This window comes from Pungitius pungitius, chromosome 3 (assembly GCF_949316345.1).
Source record: "Pungitius pungitius chromosome 3, fPunPun2.1, whole genome shotgun sequence".
In the NCBI taxonomy this organism is placed as follows: domain Eukaryota; kingdom Metazoa; phylum Chordata; class Actinopteri; order Perciformes; family Gasterosteidae; genus Pungitius; species Pungitius pungitius.
Genome location: NC_084902.1, coordinates 10,374,398 through 10,396,444, shown reverse-complemented (window position 1 = coordinate 10,396,444; position 22,047 = coordinate 10,374,398). Strand labels below are relative to the sequence as shown.

Here is a 22,047-nt window from a genome sequence, read left to right as displayed (position 1 = left end):
ACTGCAACTGCAATGCTGCATACTTTAAAGTGAAAGTCATGTGAAGTAAAGAACAATGACTTCAGATACGATTAAATCGCTCCACGTGGCGCTGTTGAACTCAACATTCCAGCAGATGGCGCTATGACCTAAATCACATGATACAAGACCTCAATACATTTACTTGATAAAATACTGTATTGCAGTTGTCAATTCAAAATTATTAACTTCAAAATTGAGTTTTACAACAATAACCATGCATTTTCTAAGTGATTATTCAGTTTTCAAAATTATCCACTGGGAGCTTAAAAAAATAAAAAATAAAATTATAAATATAATATTAAAAAATAATAAAATGTCAGGCTCAATAAGATTCTTCTTTCACAATCGAATTCAGACTTGAGCATCAGACTTCAACGTTTGTAGCTTTCCTTTGTTAAAAGAACCTACTAGTAGTGGTTTGATGGACGGGAAAGAGTACAGGCATCTCCATTTAAATCACGCACACATACAATATATAAAATATGGGGGATTGGCCCCAAATGAAAAACAGCTAGGCAAGGGACACAAAGGTTAACATTAATGACTACACTGTGCCAAAAGGCCTGTATTTGCCCCTCTTTGAATATTCACTTTAATGTTGCTCACTACTCCCTGGACTTGTGCAGTCTGGTTCTCTGAGGTTTCCTAATCCCTCGTCTTTGCTTAACAGGTTCTGAATTGCCGTACAGGCCAAATTAAGAATGTTTAGTGTAGCCCTCACCATCACCATCATACACTTTAACAAAAAGAGCGTAAATAGAAACAGTATCCACAACATGTTTGAATTGGTTTTTAAATCTTTATTTCCATAGAGCTGGGTCACTTAAGGTAAGACGTAGGAGGGATCTCCAATGACTCGAGACAAAACATGAGGCAACGTGCAAAAAGGTTTTATAGACACCGTTGAGACTCTCCTGATGAGACCTCTGTTTGCTGGCTGCACTCATACGGTTTTTCTTTTCCTTCTTTTGTTTTCTGTGTGCCGTCTAATCATGTCTTGCACTAGGTCAAGTACCGTATAAAAGGTCAGTTTCCATGATCCAAAATACCTGAGTTGTTTTCTTTGCCTCCCTCATGCAAGGGTCAAAATGTGTAATCAAAAACAAATAGAACAACATGAGCAAAGAGAGAAATACAGTAAGATCATTGAGAATCACAGACTGACTTTTCTTCTCCTCGTCTTAGACTTCTGTGACTTCTGAAGTTTTTTTCAGATGGATGACAGAGGGACTTGTAAAGAACTCAGATTTGTTCCACTGACTCACTGAAATCTTGGCCTGCTCTGAGGACGGAGACAAACTGGAAGACCCATCGGCTATGGATGAGATGAATGAGCCCCAGGTTTCATTCTGAGAGCCTTTTGGCATCATTTGAGACACTGAGATCTTTACAGCATCAAAGACTGTGGGAGAATGATTTGATTACCAGGTGGCTCATACAGAGAACACATTTAAGCAGTATACACAGGCACTTTTGCAAGGAGTCTACTAAAATATACAGTATGCATCTATTTTTCTTGCACATGTAACTGCATCATTATTACAGACCTGTCTGTATCTGCACTGCAGAGTTCCATTTCCTGCAACCCATTCAGTGTTTAGTGCTACAAGAGATCCATGTTGTTACAGTGCTGAGTCATGCGGACGGCATAAAACCAACAGATAAGTATTACTTTATTAACCAGGTTTCAATATGAATGAGTTATGCCAACAAGTACTTACTTACATGATCAGCGGTCGTCATCGTTATTTCTCGTAGGGTCGAATGAAACATCACTATTTAAATATTGCCACCACAAGGAATCGTGTGACTGAATTTCCTCCTTTCCTTTCGTGAAGGACGGTGCACTGGTTCCTGTACGTTGAAGGAGCTCAGTAAGGAAGCATTGAAGCTCCTTTGCTTTGCATTAGAGAATTCAATCAGCTGTTATTGCAGTGGCCACTTTCACTGATGGGTCATTTCACTCAGTACGGAACCTTCCTAAGCAAACTTGACCGTTGTAATCCAGCCCGTATCTTACCAATAGCAATCTTGTTATTCCTTTCTCAAGGAAATGATTATCGTAATGTGATTGTTCCAAAATACTTTATCAACTGAATGTGCATCTTGTTACTTTATTTATATACTTATAACAAGGTCTTTGTCGGTCTTATTCCCGTTTTTGTCATTCTGACATAATCATGATCTGTATTTCATGCAACCAAGAGAGATCCGTTTGTCATCCTCCTCCAAAAAATGAACTACACATGTGTTCAATGTGGAGATTTTATGTATGTGCAGATGAAAGAGAATGGATATGCAGCACTTCCTGCAGGAGCATGATATGCTCTAATGGCTCTAATGGAATGTACTGTTTTCATTGGAGCCATTAGGGCCCAAAGGACCACTAGGCAAGGAAATCAATTCGTATAAAGAAAGGCAGCAGGAGTCTTTTTTATTTTCACTGGGTCACCCAGATCAGAAGCATATGTTGTCATGTTTTCTTCGTGTTCATTCACTGAGGCCTATGGCTGCAACCTCTGGAACTACTAAGCATGAAAGGAAGCTGGAGCACAGCGGTGGGCTCAGTGATTCTGACGCACAGAAGCACTGTGCTTCTGTGCGTCAGAATTATTCAGCTCTATAAAAAAGAAGTGCTGATACACAACCAGATAATTGCACTGGAAAACATCTTCGAATTATTTTATCGATTTTAGCGCAATTTCTGGCTTATTGCCTCAAGTTTATTAAAATTATATTATTAGACAATGTTAGAAAATAGAATGCAAATTTGACCTTGGAAACATCTTTGTGAAATGTGTAATAATAGTTTTGCAAAGTTGTATCACTGTCATTTCAGAGTGTGTGTTTGGGTTGTCTTGGCCAAAATATGTGGTGTTGTTGTTTCCGTGGTAACCCAAACGCTGCAATCAAATGGATAAACAAAGCAGTAAACAAATGAGTTAACAACTCTCTTGAATGACTGTTTTCCTGGCATGTTTATACATTCCAAGAGTGAGGTCAGACACAAACATCTATATCCACTTTCACAGGTCCAGAACAACAGCACCAAAAATGAATAAAGGTGTGACAGACCAGGGTAAAACTAGTAAAGCCAGTTCAATGTAAAATTTGAAAGAGGTATTTTTTCTTCTGCTGTAAAAAAAAATAACTGGTGAGTCAGTTGATCAGAAACCGACTCACAAGTTCCAGGCAGTAAAGAAAGGATGCGTGAATAAAGACGGTGGGGGGAAAAGGACAAGGGAGAAACAAATGGTTACTACAGAAGTATGAGCCTAAAGAATGAGCCTAGCGCTGCGTCACTGTGGCCTGCTGGGTTTTGCTAAATGTGAACCGTAATGTGTTGGTTGAGCATGTTAAGCCGGCGCATTATTTATGAGCTTGGTCTAAAAGAGGCGAACACAGATCAGCGTGCATGCACCAAAAATACATACAAAGCAGTGGGTGCATGGCCGTGACTTCATATGTCCAACCATATTCATTAAGTATTACTACTAACAGTGTATTGGAGTAGCGAAAGGATTTCTCATAGTGAGGTCACAGTTCAAATTTCAAGATTCAGGTCCTCTTTAGAAATAATTTGTTTAGCCAGTGAGCTGTCGACATTTATGCATTCGGCTCGAACAACAAACACAGGTGTTACACTTTGCAGGTCTATAGGCAGACTTTTGAGTGGAAGGCAAATTGATAGTTTAACAAGGCATACAGGGGAAAAGTATTGTTTACAACTTTCTGTGTTGTTAACAACAGCATGCAGAATTATTGTCCATCCTGACTGATAAATACACACACATATACATGCAAACTGTGATTAGCGCTATGAATGCTATACTGCGGATCTAAGCTGCAGACTCAGAGCCAGATTAAGGAAGGGTTGGGTGAGGAACATTTGAAAACGTGATAAAGTTCCGCACAGTTAGGCGAAGCACTATTTTGACGCTGCAAGAATGTTAATTCCCTTTTTCCATCCACACTGAGTAGCAAAACCCAGTTTAATTCTGCAAAACAGAAAACTAAAGGTGATGATAACTGAAGCCAGAGTAAAATAAGTTTCAAGGCCATAGGGCAAATAAATTACTTTTGTAGTTTTCATTGCAATCTTTGGTAACCTCTGTTCTTTTGTACCCTCAAATATAACCGGCCCCTCAAACAGTTAAGCTAAAACGTCTAGCTAGAAAAAAACAGTAGTCCTCACCATTGCAATCCAAACCACAGAATTGGAACGTTGGAATAACTTCCTGCCAGATTTGACAAAAAATATATTTTCAGGTAAATAATTCAATCGTCTTGCAACATGTAACTGCATAATAGTACTTCCATGCAAACATTAATATGCATGGAAATTGCAAACAAAAGGCAATAAATCATGCATGATTTAGCAACTAGGACATGTTTTTCAATCTACGGCAGGAAGCACAACTGCAGGAAGGTCTACGAGAACATTTGAAAACCTGGTTTGCGGTTGTTCCGTAAGGAAGAACTGATGCATATCTAATTGTAGTTGTGGAACCAATTTAAGCAAACTAGTGGGGCATTAAATAGATCCATTCACACGCCAACGGAAAGCCTTCCCACAGATAATCACACATGTTTTGATCAAAGCATCGAAAGGCAGGCAGGGAAAGCTCTCCAACATGAGGTCAATGTAGTAAAGATTATTTCAACTACTGGTATGTTTGTTTTTTTAAATCTCTGAGGGTGACAACCGAAAATTACCTCAACATCTCTGACAGGGTCAGAAGTATTGCGAGCTTCTGGATCCTGCGTGTCTCACAATAGCCTTGGCATGACCTTAAATGGCAACGGGTCAACAGACTCATAGCAAACAGCTGTTAACGTGTTTGACTAATGTCACACTTTTTATAAGTACTGTTCGGTCTGTGGAACCTGAGTCAGAGTGTGGGAAGTGTAGTGAAGTAACAGAACTGAATTCCAGGAAGTAGATAGCATTAACACTCACACAGAAAACACAAAGAGACTCACACAAAGACTATATCTGCTTTTATTCCAAACGTATACACATCAGGCTCCTTTTTGGATGATGCAGCGTCATCAAAAGGCACTGCATAGGACTTCCTACTGCCAATTTGGCATATGGCTACAACGGTAAGCAATAAACAAATTGTCCATGCTGGTGTGGATTTTTTCATGAAATCAGAAATGACATCATCGATGAAATAGTTACCTTGCAAAGACATGCTGTAAATTTGTTAGGAATTGGCCAAATAAACTCTAATTCCAGATGAAATGGTGGATCGATAGTGAAACCTGGAATGGTCGAACAGTTTAGAAACTCATTTTTTGATTTTCTCCTGCATTGTTCAAACAAGGATATTAACAGTAAAGAAAAAAAGCTGCTTTATATCCCAATCCCTTTGCAAACTACCACACATGGGTTTACGAAACAAATCTTCATACCCCCTACATGGTATTGTAAGGGGTATGACGGTATGTTGTAATGTAAACGGCTTACATTGCATTTTTAACCCATGGTTTTTACATTTTTGCCCAGGGAGCAATTGGGGGTTGGTCAGAGACACTTCCACACGGCACATGGAGCAGCCAGGGCTTCAAGCCTTCGACCTTGCTGTTCCCAGCACACCCTCTTTACTCCATGCACCACCATCGCCTCATGTTATGTATATGCATTGTGACTTTGATGCCTTCTTCTTTGATTTGACTTCTCAATTGAAACCGTTAGATATGAAATCTCGGTTTGTTTACCACACTGTGAAATATGCTCCTGCCCTGAAACTGATATTTAAATTAAACTAATGACATGTTAGTTTAAAGTCCAAAAAGTATTTTTATCTTTAGCCATGCTTTTCCATAAAGAAAAAGTGTGATAGGTACATGTGTCAAAACAAAAGTATTGATACATGTGAAGGAAAGAAACAAAAGAACATTTGATATCCTGATTTATTAGGAGAGAATTCCACATGTGAGGATGAACACGTCAAGGATGTTGGAAGAAGGTCTCATGTAAAGCGATATTTTTCCCAAACCACACTATTCCTGTGATTCACCTCCCACAGAGGTGGGCCCCCAGTCATAACCGAGTGTGAGGAGCTGAGGCCAATGCTGTATGTGTCTACAGATTCCTCTGAGCCTACCAGCTAGCTGTGACTTTTAACAGCCGCCCTGTTCCTCCAGGCTCCCTTTGGACAACACTGAGAGTCAGTTCATCATGTCAAACTATCAAACAGCATGCTGCCATATCAAAGAAAATTAAAAAAAACACACCCACATTTTACCACCAGAAACTTTAAGGTATAGCTTCAAGAATACCACAGCTGCCTTTGTACTGTAGTCCATCATCTGGAGTAAATTAAAGCCATGGCAAGAAAAAACGATGGACCAGATTCAACATTGTGATCAACATTGTGAGCAGAATGACAAACAAACAATTTATTTTGTACAAGCCACATATGCACATGCAAACACACACACACACACACCAATTCTTGCCAACTTGACATCGCTAAGAAGAGGTTTATCTCCTCAGTTTTAATGAAGACTTGTATCCAGACACCAATGAACTCTACCATAGGCCGTCCTTAGAAAATATTCTGCTCAATTCGCAGAACAAATCCATTTTGATTGGTATTTAGAATGAAGCATTACATCCTGCATCATTTAAATACGTGTTGCTTGCATTAAGGTGATCTTGTCGAGGAGAATATAGAACACCAGTGTTCATGAAAGCTGCTACCTGCATCGAGTGTGTGAAATCTGACAACATTTTTGTCCAAATGTGTTGGTGTGTCATCCAGATGTTGAACAAGCCTGTAACCCCCCAAAAAAAAGGATGAAAGGGGAACCTGTAAACCAAATTCTAAACAGGTTATTAGTCCACCAGCATGTGTGTGTGTGTGTGTGTGTGTGTGTGTGTGTGTGTGTGTGTGTGTGTCTGCGTCTGTGGATGTATGCATAGGTGTCCAAATGTGTCCAAATGTTTGTCGAGTTTTGGTTTGGATGCAGGATGTGGTGAACCAGCAGCTTTGTGAGAACGAATGTAGTATTTTGAAGCTAAAACACACATTGTGTGATTTATAGACAGTTTGAGCGTTTCCATGAAGTAACTATCATAACTCCACATACCAGCAGCATGAAAATGAAAAGGGTTCGGCTTCGGAAATGTGGATTCAGGGACTCAGAGGGACTGGAAGGATTGGACACAAGGCAATGGTGGTTAAGTTGAGCTTTTGCTTTTTTGCCTTTTATCAACACACAAAAAAGGGATTCAAATGGTCCATTTTGGGGGAAAGGTAAAATCTGTTACATGTGTCTTTGACCATGACTGAATGTTGCTTTCATCCTACACAAATAGTTGACGGCAAACACCACCTTGTAGCACTTATATCATCATCTATTATTATGACGAAGAGATAGCATCAAGAATATATTATTTTCTTCTAAGATCTGCTTCTGTGCAAAACTATTTGGTGACCTTTTAAAACTAAAACTTTACCATATAGGAATCAAATGTAATAAAAAAAATAACCTTTTTAAAAGACGTTCAAATAGATGAGTGGTATTTCTATCAGACCACCTCATGGTTGCAGTTACTCTATGAGTACATTAGAGCAGATCACAGGGGGGCGGAGGAGACCCAAGTGTGCGCTCAACTGCAGACGCTCACACAGTTGACTCCCGCACCTCTGCGCATCAGACACACTGGACTGTTCTAAAGGAATCCAAGTGAACCGCTCTTGACACTGAATGTGGACTTTCTACAATTCTCTACAAATTTTGGCACCCTTACAAGTGCGGTGGTTGTCTACAGATGTTCAAGAGCAATGACGCAACCTGTAGGTATATGTTTTTTCTCCCTTGCATTATGAGCACCATACGCTACTTATTGCTTACTATATAGAGAGCATTTCACATCTTTGTATTACATTTATAAAGCATTGTTTAATTAAGGCTAAACTTAAACGTGTGCTCTGTAGAAACCGATTGATTGAATCTGAATGGTTATTTCTTTACAAACATTACGCTTTGAATGAAGACTTTGCACGTTTGTCGCCTTCATTAAATTTTCCTTCCATCTATCTTTCTATTATTAATAAGTTAATAAGTTAATGCTGCGCGTCTCTCTCCCAGGGGGGTTTTCATTAAGGGTTCAGAACCAAATCGAAACTTAAACCCCCGTGTCCGTGCAGCCGAAGCCCCATCCGCGTGCACGATGAGCGCGTGCGGCCAGCGGAGTGGGCTGCTGAAGGCTCTGTTGTTCTTGGCCGCCGTGCTGCGGACGAGCGGCGACTGCCCCAAATCCTGCGTCTGTAACGGTCCCACCGAAGTGCATTGCACCTTCAGATACCTGACCGCCGTCCCCGACCACATCCAGCCAGCGGTGGAACGAATTAACCTCGGGTGAGCTTTCGCCCCCCCCCCCCCCCCCCCTACCCTCCCCCACACCCATCTACTTTGGATAAATTGTAAAATGTAATTTACCATTGATTTAAAACAGTGACTGTAAAAGCAGAGACAACATTGAGAGTAAGCTCTTGTCACATACTCAGTTCAAAGTAACAAAGCTGTCTTCCATCACTGGTGAATTAGTCGGCTGTCCAAATTGACATAACATTTATAATTGCAGCAACAATAGGTAGCATTTCTAGAATGTGGTTGACATAATTGATTGTGTGGCAGCACAGCATCTCTCATTGATAATGAGAGCACATGTGTAATCTGGGAGAGTAACTGAAAATACCTGTGTGGGTATACAGGTAATGCTTTAAATCAAATCATTTTTTAATTAGTATGTGGTACATTTTTGTAGTTGATATCTATTTTTTGTTTCTCTGCTTTTAGGTACAACAGTATAAATGTCTTGAGAGAAAATGATCTTTCAGGACTGGATAACTTAGAGTTGTTGATGCTGCATAGCAACACCATCCACACTATTTACGACAACGCCTTCCAAGACCTCAAGTCATTACAGGTAATACCATGTGTTTATCCTTCTTTTATATACGTCAGCCTTGCTTGTAATGTTGGAATATAGAAGTTTGCTGTGCTGGAATATCAAAAGTACACAATAGTTCAGCTCAATACTTTTACACGCATAACACAACAATATCAACATATTCTTCATATAACTTCAACCGATGGACACAAATGAGACCGTATAACAGCATGAGCATCAAAAGCTGAAAACTAATATAACTAATATTCAAATTTGGAGCAACATGAAGTTCTGTTATATAACGTCTTTTATATAAAGAGTTCTGTCCAATAACTGTTTGCTTAAACTTTTCCAAACTAATAAACATTTTGAGGTTATTTTCTTGGTCAACATTTCCTTGTATAAATAATTTGCTAGGTGTAAGAATCCACATATCCAAACACCACGGCTTTTCAAAACCATCTACAACTTCTCATAATTTTCTCATAGGTCCTGAAGTTGTCCTTTAATAAAGTAAAGGAAATCAAGAAAGAGACATTCAAAGGCCTGGACAGTCTGCTTAGACTGCACATAGACCATAACCAGATCGAGTTCATCAGCCCGGAGGCTTTCTACGGCCTAACCCAACTACAGCTGGTCCACCTAGAGGGTAACCACCTCCAGCAGCTCCACCCTGACACATTCATCACACTGAGACACAGTCAGGTATTCAAGGGGTCCTCCGTGAGAAGCATCCACCTGTCGGAAAACCTTCTCACCGCTCTGCCCGAAGATATCTTCTCAGGCTGCAGCCAGTTGGAGAACCTCTTCCTGCATGGCAACCCATGGACATGTGATTGTCGTATGAAGTGGTTCTCCGTGTGGGCACAGAGGAACGCAGGTGAGGACTTTCTTATTCCAAAAAGTTGTGTCTACCCACATGCAAATACACTAGGTGAAGCTGCATATTTTAGCAGCTTTAAAAAGACACATCTGGTAAGTGGTTTGTAGCTGAAATAGTACACGATTGTGCTTAAAGTAAAAAAACGTCTTGTCCTGTGAGGTAATAGTGCTTGGACTTGTATCCAAAGCCACAAAGGCACATTCAAGGAGCAAAACGATAAACTATTCACATCACTAGAAGCAGGGGTCTTACCATCCTGCAGGCTACAATAATGACACAGAGGGACATCAGTTATATCCGCCATTCATGACTTATGTAAAAGTAAACAAAAGTACAGTTCTGGATGACGGTAATTCTTTCTCCATCAATGATAAGTTTTGGTTTGGCTTGCCCATAATGTGGAAACTGTAAATGCTCTTTTCTTACATGCAACCAACTAAATGCGACACCACTTGATTTAAATGTTTCCAGGTGTGCTGAAATGCAAGCGAGACCGGAGATATCCGAGAGGCCAGCTGTGTCCTTTTTGTGAAAGTCCTACCCCTTACCACAAGAAACCTCTATTTCTTCTCACCGCGGATGCCTTCACTTGTATCAAACCCCAGATCCATCCTCATCTAAAGCAGAGAAACATCACCTTGGATGAGGGGGACTTTACTCCAGTTTCACCCAAGGACTTCATGGCTCCATTGGGATCCATACAAATTAACCTGACTGACCATTTTCACAATGAAGCTAGCCTATCCTGCACTGTCCACAGGCCCACTACTTTTGAAAACCAATCACAAACACTGGAGGAGGAGGCGGGAAACAATGTCACAGTGCTTACCGCTGACATAAAGACATACCTGGTGTGTAACATTGAATATGAGCACATACAGCAGCTGTGGCAGATACTGGCCACTTACAGTGACTCTCCCATGACACTTGAGAGAGGCTTAATGCTGGCTAGAAGCCCAGAAATGGTGTACAGGTATAGACAGAAGAAACGGAAAGAAGGAGAGGAAGGAATTCACACAAACATTCAGGCTGAGATGAAATCCTCCCCTGAATGGTTGATGCAGGAAGAAGTCAGCTTCCAGCTTGACCGCACCACTACCACTTTCTCTACTTTGCACATTAAGTACCAGTCTGCAGTCAACCTACGCGTTGAAAATACATCACCTAAGAGGGGCCGCTATTCCTGGACCATGATCAAGCGAGATAATCAAACGAAGACTGAGCACACTGTACTTACAGGTGGGGATAAGAGAGTTATGATTCATTGCTGATTTTACATTTATGTCAGTCTACATGTACCAATGATTAAACCCTTACCCGATGCATACAAATCTACTGACAATAATTATTGTAATTAATCACTTATTTAACTTTCCAAATAGGTGGTGTGCTGCAATTGGACTGTCAAATCCTGGGTGAGCCAAAGCCTTTGTTGGAGTGGATTTTACCAGATGGAAGTAAGGTTAGAGCCCCTTACTCAAGTGAGGACAGGAGGCTAATAATCACAACTGAAGGGAAGCTCACCTTACGGGGTGCAGATGTTTCAGAAACTGGTCTCTACCGGTGCATCGCCACAAACTACCTGGACGCTGATATCCTTGCCTTTCGGGTGACAGTCCTGTCACCTGATGTGGAAGAAGCTGGGGTCAACGGCGTCCAACTCTCTCAGCCGCTGGGGGGAAATCTGTTTTTTGACTGTAGCTCCACTGGAAGCCCTGGGGCCTCAACCCAGTGGGTATTCCCCGACCACTCAGTACTGGAAAAGTCTCAAGGGAACAGGAAAGTTTTTGAGAATGGGACCTTGCTGATTCAGGGCCTCACAGCAAGGGACAGGGGATTTTATATGTGTTTGGTTTCCAATTACCTGGGAGTTGACCTGCTTGTGTCTAAGGTGACAGTGACTGGAGAAACATCAAAGGGGACCGTTTTGGACAGTGAGGGATCAGGGATAGAAATGGAGGATAAGTTTGACCCTGGCTTGAGTGAAAGCACAATGACCCTCAATGAGATCCACTCTTCCAGTCCCTCTGACAGAACGAGTCAGGAATCTAAGACCATTGCCTCAGATCGACCATACCCTAAAGTCAGGTCAAGGGGTAGAGAAGGTGTTGGAGGTAGACTTGGACAGAGAAGTCGGGGGCTAATCACCAAAAGACGCATGTGGAATAGAAGGGTGTTTGATAAAGCATCCAGAAAAGTAGACCCAGTGCACTTTTCTGAATTCATTAAAAAAGTTCAAGATGGATCAAGAATAAAGACTAACAAAGTGGAAGAGGGGCTAAAATATGAAGACTCAAACACCGGTCATTCTGGTGATGGTGAAATTGGCTCCGGTGAAGATCATCAAGAAGATCATCAAAACATTTTGCCTATAATAGTCAGACCAACAATAGACAATCCACAAAAAGGTAGACTACGGGGACAGGATAACAATAACAGGCAGTCTGAAACAATAACAACCACACAGATAGATCGTGGTACTAACACTGCATCGATGGGGGTACATCAAACTGTTGGCTTGGAAACCAAATTCAGTAATAATATAAAATTAAATAAAGTCACAGAAAACACAAATAGACCTACCACAGAGTCATATATGAAGTCAGATTCTACACCCATCATGCCCACATTCACACATCATCCAACAGAAAGGAAGGACAATCAAAGTGATGCAGTAACAGCATACCATACAATTTCACCCAATACAGGCCTCTCTAGTTTTGATGAGACAATTGATTCGTATGCCCTGGAAAGAACCACCAAGCCGGGCTCAAACAGACGCCCAGTCACTCTCCAACTTACATTACAAGAAACGCAGCTCCAATTCTCAGGGGAACAACCTGGAGAGCCAGAGACGTCCACTGGGGTGGCACTATCATTTCACACGGACCCCTTCGTCACTCCAATGAGTGATAGCCCAAGCCCAGGGGCACTGGTTGTTCACACATCCACAGACCCAGAAAGCCAGACGACATTCACCGCCTTCACCACCACAGAGAGACAACACAATGAGATAACCTTCCACACTACCCAAACAATCAAATCCCCACGTCTACCTGCAGGATCGACCATCATCTCCCAGCAGCAGATCCATATTATACCACGAAAAAACGGAAGAGGAGGGGGGCGCAGGAAAACCTTCCATGGCCGCAGGAGAATCATTAAACCCAACAGGATCACTGACATACAGTCTATCATCGCTAAACTTAAAAATCCCTCATCGAAGAAGGAAGGGAATGCCACGATGCCTTATAGAATTGAACTGACCACAGGTAAGCCAGTTTGTTTTTTCAAAAATAGAGATATTGTCATTTTGGTTGAATGCTTCATTAGTGTGTACTTCTTCAGTGTGTGCTTTTTCTTCATCTGTTCTTACTCTTCATTTTGTTCTGTTTTCTTCAACTAGACTGTGAATGGGATGAAGCCAAAAAGAAGAAAGCTACCAATGGTCTGCTTCCGACAACACCAACAGTTTCCTCAAGTTCACCTTTACACATAACAGGCAGAACAGCCCCCACGCAAAATACTGCAGCTTCTACCACAACACATATCAATTCAAATGACCCCTTCATCCATACAGAGTCATGGCAAGAGGTTTCCAGTGGCTACATAACCTATGCTGAATCTGAGTTGTATCCTCCAATTGATCCACTTTTGACAACAAATGAAGAACCATCGATCACCACACCCACGACTACAACTGTCTCTATGGTTAATGGGAGAATTCCATGGAACAGGCCGGTTGGTGGCAGAGAGAAAAAAAAAATACTTGGCAGGCTGAGGGAGCCCTCAATCACCCAAAAAATCTCAACTACAGCTGAGACAACAACACTGACCCCAACCTCCACCCCAGCAGCTATGCCTCCCACCACTGAAAGCTCACTTCCTGAGCCTGAGACTCTGTCTCCATCCAGACACAGAGGAAACAAAGAGGGTTCATTAGATGATGAATTTTTCTCTGAAGATTTTGAGTTCACAACATTGCCACCTAGCTTTCACCATTTAAGTACAAGTAGCCCATCCTTCTACTCCAAGTCTGCTATAACACAACCAAAATCACAAACTCTACCTTCCCCAACTACTGTCAAACCACCCTCAGCTGAAAATCCAGATGCAATATTGCCATCTGGGTCTGGAGGACTACCTGACAATTTGTTTGTAACCAGACAGAGGCCTGAGGGGAGGAGAGGACGTCAAGGACTTAGAAGGAGGCCCTTTAGGGGCAGGAGACCCTTCAAAAAACCTGGAATTACTAAATCACGTCCTTCTACCACAACTGAGGCTTCTACCACAGCTATGGAATCTACAATGGTGTCAACCACACTATCACAAAGGACTGTTTCACTCTACCAGCCCCTTTACACACCATCCAGGCAAGAACGCAGAAATCCTTTTGTTGTTTCCACTGATCAAACGTCAAAGGAGGACAGTCACCTATATGACGAATTTGAGTGGAGTACATCTAGTGACTTACAAGCCTATACCACAACCAAGATACCTTTGATCTCATCAACCACATACAACCCCACCACCACATTCATACCAATCACGACAAAAAGGCTTTACACAACAACTCGGACCAAAGTCCACAGCAACGTCAAACCGCTAAAACAGAGGAACAGTGATCAAACCACTGGTGGGCCAATTGATACTGTGAACATTGTCACAGCGGTGCAGGGATACACCGACACCCCTGTCCCATACAACAACATAGGCACACACAATGCTATCTCAAGTGTCTATATTCATGTGGCTGGCAATGAAGTTACAAGTGACAATATTGCTAGCTTCGAACCCACTACAAAGGTCGAGACAAGTAGACCAAAGATACTTGGGGGCAATGCCGCCAGCTTCACCGTGTTATCCAATTCAGATGCTTTCCTGCCGTGTGAAGCTGTTGGAAACCCCCAGCCAGCCATAACCTGGAAGCGTTTCCCCTCAACCACAGGTACAATACAAATGTCATTCATTTTCATCATTTAGAGAAAGAAAACAGAAACAAAGCCATAGTCAGGCAAAAAATATTTAATTTAAAAAATGAAGGGATTAAATTAAATTCCAGGGAGGCAACTGTTATATGTTGTCACATTGTGTTAGCATTGTTGTTTTCTTGCAACTTGTTTTGTTCATTAGGTTTTTATTTGATATATTTAACAGCATAAATGGTGCTCTTCTTCAGGTCTGTCCGCAGGGTGTCCCACATCGACCGCTGCTGTATTGTCTGATTAAATTAATGCAAACATTGGCCAAACCCCTGACCCGGGACTAATATATCTTGGCTTTAATATCAGGCTCAAAATTTAGGACAATGCAAGTTGATACAATCTGGCCAAAATGAAACTGACCACGGTGCCTGCCCTTACAGTGTCTGCAACGTGGGTGCGCTGTACTAAGCAGTGTTTGTATTTTGTAACTGTTATCTGTTAGCCAAAACACCCTCCAACAAAATAACATGTCTGCCAGGTTTTTTACTCCACTGTCTCTGGTAATGGCTGAGAAGAAACTCAAAAATGTTTGTGCACAGCATGGACACATGGAAAATGTGTTATAAGTACTGGTCGGGGAAAATTAAGGATGGTGAGTCAGGGGTCAGCGGGTAGTCAATGACTGGATAATACAGGCAATAAAAGATATTTTGAGAAAGTGCGAGTCACCACAACCTTGAGAGGTCATTAAGTGTGCAGCCATAACTGCTATGCAGTTTACTACAGCGGAATGTAAGGTTAGCTGTAAACAGAGACAGAGGTGCACACTCATTCATTGGCTCACACAGATACGCACACATATGCATGTCATAATCCTCCTGGCAGATACCAACAAAAATAGCAAAATTAATAAAAGAAACAACATAATGTAAAATACATATCTAAATAGCATAGTGGATATTAGAAAGAAAGTTTTTTGGGTCATTTAAGTTGTATTTGTTGCTTTATATTAACTGTTTTTTTCTGTGTCCCTTAGGTACTGCTGTTACCGTTAAGGGAAGGTTGGGGAAGTTTGAGGTGATGACCAATGGTACCCTGTTTATCCACAATGCCAACATTAAGGACCGTGGGCAGTACCTCTGTCTGGCTGAGAATGATCATGGATCAGATAAACTTATTGTCACCCTCTCTGTGGTGGCCTACCCCACACGCATCCTGGAGCCCAAAATGCGTGAAGTAAAGTTTCATGCAGGAAACAAAGTGGAGATGACATGTAAAGCAGAGGGTCGGCCAACACCCATGGTATCCTGGATCCTGGCCAATCGAACCCAGGTCAGGGGTCAAAACACAGATACTGGAAGGGTTTCAGTATCTGCTGATGGGACTCTGGTCATTGAACGGGTGTCTGTTCATGACAGAGGTCATTACAAATGCATTGCCAGTAATACTGCTGGATCCGATACTGCTACAGTCCGACTGCAGGTGGTTGCAGCTCCCCCAGGTATTGTGGAGGAAAAACGACAGCAGGTCAAAGTAGGTGTCAGCCAAAACCTGTGGCTACCCTGCACTGGGCAAGGTAGTCCTCAGCCTACTATTCATTGGGTCCTCCTTGATGGATCAATGATACAATTTAAAAGACCTGCCAGCAACACAAGGATCGCAGTATATGGGAACGGAACCCTCCACATTAAGGATGTGACTCCAGAAGACAGTGGCAAATATGAATGTATTGCCACCAGTTCGACTGGCTCAGAGAGAATGGTTGTGACTCTGTCAGTCGAGAGGCAAGAGTCGGCACCTCAAATAACGGAAATGTCTCATCGCATAACATCGTTGTACTTTGAGGACCAGCTAAGACTAAACTGTTCAGCTACAGGAGACCCTAAGCCCACGATCATATGGAGGCTGCCCTCTAAAGCTGTCGTGGACCAGTCACACAGGTAAAAATGCCTCAAAATAATGCAGAAATGCAGACCTGGCGACAGAAATAAATCTCCAGACGGGCATTTGATAAGTGTGAGCTTGCCCAATGTAAACATAAGACATGGATGTAATGTCAGATGAGCAGTAAAATCTTATGTAATATATTATCGGCTTATTCTTCTGTCTGGGAGAATACGACTAGATGAATTATTTTGATAAACAAGATTTATTTTTATGCAGAAATATGAACATTTTCTTTTAATATGGATATGTATGTTATCTTTGACAGCAAAAACTCTTGCCATCAGGAAATTATATTTGTCCATGTTGTGCACTAAATCAATTGGTGCTTTCTTGTTTTATTTGTTCTGTCCTCTCCAATATTCTGTCTTGTATCTTTGCAGGATGGGCAGCAGAATTCAGGTGCTGGATAACGGCACTCTTATTGTTAGCATTATGAGTGATAAAGATGCTGGCGACTATCTCTGTGTGGCACGAAACAAAATTGGTGATGATTTCCAACTCATGAAGGTCAGTGTGTCAATGAAGCCAGCCAAGATAGAGCCGAAGCTCTATGGAAAGAAGCAGATACCCTACGGCAAAGACTTTAAAGTGGACTGTAAAGCATCAGGAGCACCAAAGCCAGAGATTTCCTGGGGATTACCAGACGGAACAGTGGTCAACAGTGCTCTTCAGTCTGATGGCAGCAGTGGGGGAGGACGAGCACGGAGCTATACACTTTTTGACAATGGAACTCTCCACATAAACCAAGTATGTAATGGAATGTGATAATGGACCATAAATATTTTCAAATGTTTTACGTGACTGTGTTATGTTTCTCTAGGTTGGTATATCAGAGGAAGGAGACTACACCTGCTATGCTGAGAACCAGGTTGGCAAGGATGAGATGCATTTTCACATCACTGTGGTGACAGCTGCCGCTAGGATCCGTCCAACCAGCCAGACATATGCGAGGGTCAAGCCTGGAGGGAATGTCCGCTTTGACTGTGAAGCACTTGGGGAGCCCAAACCAAAGGTCCTGTGGATGCTGCCCACAAATGATGTCATTGCAGCATCAAATGAACGGTACCTGATGCACGTCAATGGCTCCCTGGATATTAGGGACGTGAAGCTTATAGATGCTGGGGAGTATGTTTGTATGGCTCGAAACCCTGCTGGAGAAAACAGAAAAGTCTATAAGCTTGATATAGAAGGGAATCCACCAGTGATCAATGGATACCGGCAAAACAGGACTGTAATCAAAGATGTAGCTGCTAAATATTCCAGGAAAGTTATAGACTGTAAGGCTGAGGGCAATCCAACACCCAGTATCACTTGGATTATGCCTGATAACATATTTCTGACGGCACCGTACTTTGGCAGCAGGATTAATGTCCACCATAACGGGACGCTTGAGATTCGTAACGTACGGCCGACCGATACAGCTGAGTTCATCTGCATGGCAAGGAACGATGGAGGAGAGGCAGTAATGGTTGTGCAGCTGGAGGTAAGCAGTATGCTCAGGAGGCCGATCTTTAAAAACCCCTTCAACGAACGTATTGTTTCTCGCATAGGAAAAACCACCGTTCTGAACTGCTCTGCTGATGGATACCCAATGCCAGAGGTCACTTGGACCTTGCCTAATAGAACACGGATTACTGGTGGCCACCACCTAGTTATAAATGGATCTTTAGTCATATATAACTCCGGTAAGGAGGATGCTGGGAAGTACCGCTGTGGTGCCAAGAATTTCATGGGTTATATAGAGAAGCTAATCATTTTAGATATTGGTCAGATGCCTTACATCCTGACAAGGCCTAGGGGCATTATTCGCAGTGTTTCTGGAGAACCTCTTTTCCTTCACTGTTTATCTGATGGGAGTCCTACACCCAAAATCCACTGGACTTTGCCAGGTGGCCACACTCTGACTCGGCCTCAAGTCCTTGGACGCTACCAGTTACTGGAGAATGGTACTTTGGTTGTTCAAGAAACAACTCTCCACGACCGAGGGAACTACGTTTGCAGGGCTCTGAGCGATGCCGGAGAGGCCTTGCTCACTGTCCCTGTTGTTATTATTGCTTACCCTCCACGGATCACATTAGGACCACCTCCCAGTGTAAGGGTACTGACAGGGACACCTATCCGGCTCAACTGTGCCGCCATTGGGATACCCAAGCCTCAGATCACCTGGGAGTTGCCCGATCATTCAGTTCTGTCTGCAGCAGAACCGGGCCGGCCTATGGGTAGTGAACTGCTCCACCCTCAAGGCACTCTTATCATCCAGAGGCCCAAAGCATCAGACTCTGGCACATACAAGTGCCAGGCCAAGAACAACCTGGGTACGGACTCAAAAATTACCTATGTATATGTATTGTGAGGAAAAGCAAAGACTGAGAAAAGAAGGTGTCATATCCTGATATATAAACATTAACAGACACTCAGTTACTTATGTTTATGAGGTACTGTACATGTTTTTTCACGTATGGGTTTGTGAGGATCCCAGCTTGTGGAATATTTTTTTCCAAAGTGACAAACATGACAACATGTGGATTTGATAAAAACAGAGTACAAGAAGAAAATGAAAAGAGAAACCTTTCTTGAGGGAGAACTCAGTCTGCGGCTGAAAGTTGTTATTGTAACTTTTCAACTGGGAGTCTGGAAAATGTACAAGTGGTTCTCATTTGGGGTTGTTCTCATAGGAGCAAAAGCGCCATTGCATAGCAGGAAACCTAATGTAATTTCTCTGACCAGGTGTTGCTTGCCACAGTATACTATTGCAGTAGGTACAGAGGAAGATAATCAAGTGTGTAATGGATTAAAACACAGAAAGAAAAGGCTCCCAAGATGCTTCCAATTCTGTTTCATTAGCCAGAGGTTGTTACAAAGACATGAGGCAAAATAGATAGCAGTTCAGTCAATTTCACAGTAGAAGAAAATGTATTTGACAAAAATTATACAAGACTTGTTTCACACTGGATAGATATCTAAATGGACAGTACTTTTGACCACAACTGCTGCATTTGTTAAACTTTCTTTAAATTACAGTTTAAAGCTATTTGCAGTGCAGTTCATTGGTCAGAATCACACTATAAATGCATTGTGTTATACCCCAGAATATAGAGTAATGTTATACATTATGTTAATCTTTATTAATACAGAAAATGTATATCTATTTGTAGTATCTACTTGATCAAAGTATGGGAGGAAAAATAAAAAGACATTGTTCATGACTTTTTAGTTTTGTTCTGTTACTATTTGATACAACAAAATATTCTAAATTAGAAAAGCATCACACACATATAAAAGCATCACTGTTAAAACCCACCACAACTGGCTTTTATATTGCTGTTGAAATAAAGCCCACTGGGGTTATCCCGTTGTACCTCCTTCTACAGGAGGTCTGACTGCAGGTGATATCTTCCAGACAAAGTTTTAACTCTCCCGCTGCTAAAATATCTATTTGTGACCCACAGGGGAGCCTTTGAATTTTGTTTGTGATTGAGTGCTGACCTTACTAACCTGCAATTAAACAGAGGGGTAGATTGTGCAACAATTGTATATGTTGAGATGCAATTTGGTTTCCAAAGTCATATTTTTATAAAAGATACAAATATTTTTCATTCAACAAAACAACTTTAACTATTGATGTTCAATGAAATTCAGAAAATCTAAGGTGGTTTTATACAGGTGCAACAATGTCTCACTTATTGAGACAAATAACAACTCTACAAGCAACAATTGTGAATCACCCCCATTATAATGCACATCAATTTTTTTGTCCCATGAAATGAATTGTATGTTTATAATGAATTACACTGTATGGGATTGAAATTAATTTTCTGAACATTTGTTGTATATTTGGCAAGGGGCTAAAGTATAAGAAGTTTCTCACATCAAAGTCTTTAAAGTGGCTTCCGTTAAGTTAATAACTACTACTAACTATTAGCTGGAGACACATTAAAGAGTGTTTAAGTTCCAATAAATCAAGCCAGTCAACAGCCATGTGTTATGACCCAGACAGTTAAGGCAAAAGAGGGAATTGTCCTCCATAAACTTTGGAAGGCATGTTACTTGCTAAAGGACTTAAGGGGAAACTCCATTCATATGTGAGATGGGCAACAAATTACACAGTTGAAACTAACTTAGTGTTGTCCTTGAAAATACCGTTTCTTTTTATTTGTGGCCCTTCAATGTGAAACACGGGATATCGTTTGCACCATGTGCCTTCTGTGGATCAAGTGTATTTGTCAGTTATGGTTTTTATTTAAACCGTCAGCTAACTTGGAAATTTATGAGGATTTATGTCAATTTTATCTCTATCAGGTCAAATAGTCTGTACCTCAGAAAAAATACATCTTAACATGGAGACCTGCACAACCATAACCATTTCACTAGATTAATAAACAAACCCTGTTTTTTTCCATTTATGTCCCTTACTTTATTGTCTAGATTGAGCTAGTGACTTAGTAGGCTACCTAATAATCGACTGCCAACAGAGTCTTTACTTCAAGATTGTCTCTGAATAATGTCCAAACTACAGGGAATATTTAACAACAAATGCTTTGTGCAGCTAGTTATTCCAGGCATGTTTCCACTCAGCCGCAAGGCTCCCTATCCGAACTCTGGGGACCAATGGGAAACCAAATCTGTTTAGTCAATCAATAGGTCAGTATTTCTACTCTCAGCTGCTGAAACACAAGTCTCCTGAATATTTCCCTTTATAGGTTTTCATGTTATTTTTACTTTTTTAATCTCATGCATATACTTTGTTCAACAATGCCTCTTATATTTCAGAAAGTTTTAGCTGCCAGTATGATTCTGGATTGTTCAAGACAAGACTCATGTTGATATTTAGAAAGGTAAAATATAAAATATTGGGAAATAATCATTATGTTCAGAAACGTCTCTTGAATTGTTTAACATTTGCCATATTAGTTTTAAAAATGAAAAATATATCAGTGTTCCACCAGTTATTGCAAATTTATGGACAAAATTGATGAGTACATGGGTACACAAAAAAGGTCAGTAAAAGAGAAAAGTGTATATTGTTTTAATAATTCATACCTATAAAGCTAAATCTGTGTGTCATATATGAGTAATGACAAACGGTTAAAAAAAAACTGTTAACGAAGCATAAAGTCTGCAGAGTCCGTAGACAGAGGCTACCAAGTAAGGGTGAGACATATTTTTGTCCCTGGTATGAATTCCATACTTAAACTAGAATGCGAGCAGCCTGAACATGGAACCTGAGATCTCACGGGAGGCCTGCTGGGACCCAACCAACAGCGGTCTGAGACAGTGCTTCTCTGTTAGCCCAGAGAGTCTGTCGTATTTCTTTGATGCTGCAACAAGGAAAGTCCTTAAGAGAATAAAATGGATAACTC

General features: G+C 41.3%; 1 protein-coding gene across 1 annotated transcript; it reads left to right on the top strand.

Moving 5' to 3' along the window:
- The first annotated feature begins 8,164 nt into the window (after positions 1–8,164).
- On the top strand, positions 8,165–21,033 carry igsf10 (immunoglobulin superfamily, member 10). Its single transcript, XM_037486519.2, has 9 exons — positions 8,165–8,397; positions 8,839–8,968; positions 9,422–9,812; positions 10,287–11,054; positions 11,198–13,087; positions 13,222–14,763; positions 15,777–16,680; positions 17,068–17,434; positions 17,508–21,033. Exons 1-9 carry the CDS (start codon positions 8,210–8,212, stop codon positions 19,038–19,040), a joined length of 7,713 nt encoding a protein of 2,570 aa, XP_037342416.2. The 5' UTR covers positions 8,165–8,209; the 3' UTR covers positions 19,041–21,033.
- The last annotated feature ends 1,014 nt before the right edge of the window (positions 21,034–22,047 follow it).